Below are 6,000 nucleotides of genomic sequence, written 5' to 3'. Positions count from 1 at the left end.
GATGTGCAGCCGAGCTGCCCGACGGGAGACCCGGTGGCGGGGGGGGCAGTGACGGGGGGAGTGAAGTTTCTTCACTCCCCCCGTCACCCGGCTCCGTAGACGTGCAGGCAAATATTGATGATCTCGTCCATATTGCCCTGCATGCACAGCCGACAGGGCACCAGCGATGAACGAGCACGGGGCCGCGCATCGTTCATCGCTGGTGCCTCCACACTGCACGATATGAACGTTCATTAATGAACGAGATCGTTCATATCCTGCAGTGATGTCGGCCAGTGTGTAGGGCCCATAAGTCCCAGTCCCCGACCCTGCTCCCGACCTGGGACACAGAGCTGACAAACCTTAAATTTGGGTGATTTTGCCCAATTGCTAACAACTCTTAATAACCCCCATATACAGTAATCTATTGTGACATTATTTGAACATGTGGTAGTAACACAGGGAATTCTAATACATCATTACTCATTACAATCTTGCGCTGTTCGCTATTAGAAGGAGCTGCAGCAATGCTGATTTTAGTAGAGAGATTATGCCTGGCGTGGCTGCGGACGTGTATAGCTCCAGGAAATGAGAATGACAATTTAACTATGTAGAAGGTATTACAGTATGTAGACCCTTATTACGGCTAGTAACTGTGGGAGGGCCGGTACTGAGCATCCCCAATAGTGAGATAGCGCTGCACTGCTCGGGGTAGCGCTGCACCCCAATAGCCAGGTAACGGGACAACGCGGCAGCACCGCTCTCACATGACCAGGAGCAGGCAGCGCGCTATATCCAGAAGCAGCTATATAGCCGGCGTGTGGAAGCAGCTGCGGCCTGTGACTGGCTGCCGGGTGCTGCGGTATTTGCATAACAATCCTGCAGCGGCGCATGACGGATCCGAGCACCAGCCATAAGGTGTCAGGGCCACCTGTCTCCCCGGGAAACGCAGCTCCTGTCCATGGACCACGGAGATGAGATGCTGGCCTCTGACCGGTAAGTACTTTCCTCTATGTGGGGGCTATTTCTTACAAATATGAGATCATACATGCTGTTACTTGAGCTTAACAACCTGTGGCTACTGATGAACTACAAGTCCCAGTCTGCCATGTCATCATCTCTCCCTAAGAGGCTGCTCTGGCTAGTACATTACAAAATTCCACCAATTGTCTTGATAAATGAGTAAAAGTTTAAATTAGTTCCATATTACCATATAGGGTATAGATAATGAGCACAGTTCAATATTTGTGCTCAATCCAGTTAACTCACGAAAGGGCGAGATGCAGTTGCAAAGGCATGTAAATGTTGGCAACAGCATCAGAACTCGCCCCCCTCGCAGCCCTATCACTCCCCAAAAACAGGCAGTACCGCGAATCCGGCCGGCACTGTTAGTGCGTATAGCCTTAGTGGCAACCATGAGTAAATTGTGGCTAATTAGATTGACCCATTTGTCTTTTAAGGTGTCCCCTCATATACAGTGCGTAAGGTAGTTTGTATGTGATGAGCATTACATTTGTTTTGCTACCGTAAGGACTATCTAGCTATACGTTTGAAATTCTTATTCTGTATTATAAACTCACCCTCATTTTAAAATGCAACAGAATATGCTGGCACTATATAAGTATACTGATAAATACAATAAATTATCTTAAACCAAGTACCAATTCTGTATTCAGAATATGCAGGAAAGTTTCATCTTTTTTTGCATACCTATCTAATAATTCTAAAAGGTGTCTAATATAATTGTAACTTGCATCATCTGATGTAAGGGGATGCAGTTAAAATACTGGCTGTTGGGATCCCGGGGTTCTGGAGACCGACGCCGGAATGCCGTCAGCCGGTGAAATTCCGACCGCCGCAGAGTAGTCCCTCGAGCGGTAATATAACCTGAGGCGAGCGAAGTAAGCCACCAGGTCCGAAGCACGGCAAGCGCAGCGCGCACACGAGTGGACTCGCTGCCTCGCAGCTGGGATTCCGACAGATACGATGCCGCTGTCAGTATATTGACAGCCGGCAACTGGTCTGCTGGTAACACATACAGAAAATGCTATTGTATGGATCACAGAGAAGGCTCCTGTTTGTTTGAAGAGCTAAAGGTACTCTGCATTATAGTTCAGTATTTAAACTAATGTATTGTCCGTCACCTGGCTTTGGTAATAACACAGATTATTTTGAATATAGGACTTTAGTAAATTCTGATCCTCAGATGAATTATGTAGGGATAAGGAAATGTAAGGACTACCACCCATTCTAGCTGAAATAGCAGAGACCATGAATCGCCTAGATGTTAGTGAATAAATAAAATAGAACTATACTGTGAACAAGGAATCTTCATGCAAATAATCTAGTTGTTATAGCAACAGGTGATTCCTAAATGTAATATGCGTTTTGCTTAGTTGTGCAATTATCTTGAAACAAAAATGTGAATGAAATATATATGACTCCGTTGTATAATATCTCATGCATTTTGCAGAATTCCTGCTGGATCGCTTTTCTATACTAACTGTTCATACTCTAACATGTTAACACTGTTTCCATGGAAATGTTCTGCTTCAGTTGTTTAGGTCTGGGTTAATGCATAAAGAATGTGCAAGTTGACAGGTACACAAATCTATTATTCTTTGTATTTACGTTGTAAAAAGCCAAATTTCAATTTCAAGATTCCAGAACCTCCCGTACTGTGTCCTTGTTTTACTCTTTTTCCTTTGTGTCTGTGTGTGTGTTCTCTAGCAGTTTCTACATACATTGAAAAGAAATGGCGTTACATGTTTATTCTCATCATGTAAATGTGTACTCATTGTAGCTAATAAGGTTTTGGAGAGAGGGCTGGAATTGGCCATGGATAAACTCGATTAATAAAATAAAAATATCTTCACTGAAATTTGAAACATTTGAAACAATATACTTTAGGGATTTTTTTTTATTAAATGTGAATATTGACAGCATCATTTTAACAAGCAGTTTAAGTACAATAGTGACATTAAAATGTATTGTATATTTACTATTACTAAAATACTTTTGCCGTACAGAATGCTTAAAGTAAACTGGGTTTTGATACTAAGCTGGGTACACAGTCACACTGAGCGATTTGTCCGATCGCCATTGCTCACTACGCCACATATCGGACAATGGGGGTCATTCCGAGTTGATCACTTGCTGCCATTTTTCACAGCACAGCGATCAGGTCTCTACTGCGCATGCGTATGCACCGCAATGCGCAAGCGCGTCGTACGGGTACACAGCGGATCGTTGCTGAGCTATGGATTTAACAAAGAATCCATTCGCACAGGCGATCGCAAGGAGATTGATAGGAAGAGGGCGTTTGTGGGTGTCAACTGACTGTTTTCTGGGAGTTTACAAAAAAATTATTGTACAAATGCGCTGCCTCAGATGCATATGCAGTCCACTAATAAACAATGGAACCTTCACACAAAATTCCAAAAGTAGAAATGGCATAAACAGAAGAGTTAAAAGTAGGCGCAAACACCATGAACAAATCCTTACATAAGCGTCCTTATGGAAAGACAGGAGTGAAATCTTGGTTCTATGTATTCAGTGTTCTGGAATCCCTTGTCCACACAGACTCAATGATGTAAGGTAATTCTTTCTCTCAATAAAGAAGAAGAAGTCATAGTGCAGATCAATTTGACAGGGACAACGAATTTATTTTACATAGAACACTCACAGGATTCATAAAAAAAACAAGCATATAACCACTGCAAGTGGATAGAAAGGGGTGCTGGTATCTGATATCTTCTAGTTACCCTCCCAGAATGGCACAATGGGAAGCACTGGAGGTCCCGGACACCACAGCAGTACACAGGAAGTTGAAGTATCAAGATCAGTCCACCCACAGTCCAGACAGAGGCTAGCACCACCTGCTTTAGGTGGTGCTAGCCTCTGTCTGGACTGTGGGTGGACTGATCTTGATACTTCAACTTCCTGTGTACTGCTGTGGTGTCCGGGACCTCCAGTGCTTCCCATTGTGCCATTCTGGGAGGGTAACTAGAAGATATCAGATACCAGCACCCCTTTCTATCCACTTGCAGTGGTTATATGCTTGTTTTTTTTATGAATCCTGTGAGTGTTCTATGTAAAATAAATTCATTGTCCCTGTCAAATTGATCTGCACTATGACTTCTTCTTCTTTATTGAGAGAAAGAATTACCTTACATCATTGAGTCTGTGTGGACAAGGGATTCCAGAACACTGAATACATAGAACCAAGATTTCACTCCTGTCTTTCCATAAGGACGCTTATGTAAGGATTTGTTCATGGTGTTTGCGCCTACTTTTAACTCTTCTGTTTATGTTTTCTGGGAGTGTTTGAAAAAACGCAGGAGTGTCCAAGCGTTTGCAGTGCGGGTGTCTGACGTCAATTCCGGGACCAAAAAGATTGAAGTGAACGCAAGGGCTGAGTAAGTCCAGACCTACTCAGAAACTGCACAAAATGTTTTTGCACAGCTCGGCTGCACAGGCGTTCGCACACTTGCAAAGTGAAAATGCACCCCCCCCCCCCCCCCCGTGGGCGGCGACTATGCGTTTGCACGGCTGCTAAAAGTAGCTAGCGAGTGATCAACTCGGAATGACCACCTATGTATATTCATCAGGTTTAATGTGCAGCACATCGCTAGGGTCCTGTAGTATGCTAATGAAGGATGGAACATGATCGTTCCATCCTTCATTAACATCGCTCAATGTGTACCCATCGGGCCGACATAGCTGAGTACACATCTCTTGAGTGTGTATCCAGCTTAAGAACATTAAAGCAAACATATTACTGCCTAGTCTGTACTTAGAATTACCTTTAATGCTTTCTAAATTGCTAAAATATTTTATCTTCTTTACAACCAGGTAAATGCATTCCAACATAGTTGGATGATTTATAAATCTCCATGACAGAGGCGTATCTAGAGAAGAGGGGACCTGTGTGCAGACTCCATGTGTGGGCCCCCACCTCTCCTGTAGCCGTCACCACCGTTTTTAGCGCTCTCAGCACTGAGACTCTGGCACAGTACCAGAGTCTACAGCGCATGCTCAGGACTCTGGAAAAATGGCCACCGCGCCATTTTTCGGAGTCCTGCGCATGCGCTGTAGACTCTGGCATTGTGTCAGAGTCTCTAGTGCGGCGGTGACGGCTATGGGAGAGGAGGGGGCCCGCACACAGTCACCGATGGACGCTGGAAAGGTGAGTATAGAAGAAATGGGTGCAGTGTGTGCGGTGTGGGCCCCCTCTGTACCCATGGGCCTGTGTGCACTGCACACACTGCACCCACTATAGATACGCCACTGCTCAATGACATCTTCATCTCTAACTCCCTCAGCCTCCTCGCTTTCTGTAAACCTAGCTAACTCCTACTGACACTAATTCTCCAGCTGACCCCTCCTATGGGGACCTCTCCTCCCACAGTCCAAGACCACACAGGCATCCTGGTAGAGGTGTCATTACCCTTTTTGCTCCCAATTGTACCTTTTCATGTTATTCCCCTGAAGCATCTTTTTCATTCTCCTCCTTGAGGTCCACTTCATCTGCCTCTTCTATCTTATTCACTTTCACATTGCCACCATTTATGGTCTCCCGGTTTGGTCTCAAAATTTCTTGATTACTTCTCATCCTGGCTCCACCTTTTTCTTCTTCCTCTCCCTCATTATGGGGGACTTTAACATACTGATCGACGATCTCTTCAACCCTGCTCCTACAAACTTCTCTCCTTGTCCTTGTCTTCTTTCATCTCTGTACGGTTTCTGAATTCAACAACTTCCTTTTCTATTCACTTATCAACACCTATTTTCCTTCATCATTACTTTTCTACCCACTCCACCCCCTGTCCTAAGACCACTCTTACTAGGCAGAATCTTGACACCCTTGATCCCACCAATTTCTCCTCTTCTCTAGACTCTCTTTAACACATTACTACCCTCACTTTGCCCTGACAAACTGTCTCTTTCTATGACCGTGACTTCATGTCTGCCCTTAATTCTGCTGCCCCAGTTGTTACCATGAACCTTTTTTGAAGGTTC

At 44.5% G+C, this 6,000-nt stretch overlaps 1 protein-coding gene across 3 annotated transcripts in view; it reads left to right on the top strand.

Annotated features, from left to right (window-relative positions):
- The first annotated feature begins 591 nt into the window (after nucleotides 1–591).
- The window catches only part of PLAAT1 (phospholipase A and acyltransferase 1), a 46,596-nt gene continuing 41,187 nt past the window's right edge, over nucleotides 592–6,000 (top strand). The window contains exons 1-2 of one of the 3 annotated variants that reach the window (XM_063919629.1): nucleotides 592–975; nucleotides 2,536–2,580. Coding sequence is in view for 1 of the 3 variants with exons in the window: in XM_063919627.1 (XP_063775697.1) it covers nucleotides 5,120–5,167 (48 nt within the window). In the remaining 2 variants the exon portion in view is untranslated. Of the gene's footprint in view, nucleotides 976–2,535; nucleotides 2,581–5,097; nucleotides 5,168–6,000 lie in introns of those variants that run through there. The other 2 variants (XM_063919628.1, XM_063919627.1) reach the window with 2 other exon arrangements.

The sequence above is a fragment of the Pseudophryne corroboree genome, chromosome 4, assembly GCF_028390025.1.
Source record: "Pseudophryne corroboree isolate aPseCor3 chromosome 4, aPseCor3.hap2, whole genome shotgun sequence".
In the NCBI taxonomy this organism is placed as follows: Eukaryota; Metazoa; Chordata; class Amphibia; order Anura; family Myobatrachidae; genus Pseudophryne; species Pseudophryne corroboree.
Note: the sequence above shows the minus strand (reverse complement) of the source record. Positions and strands in the feature narration are given on the sequence as shown.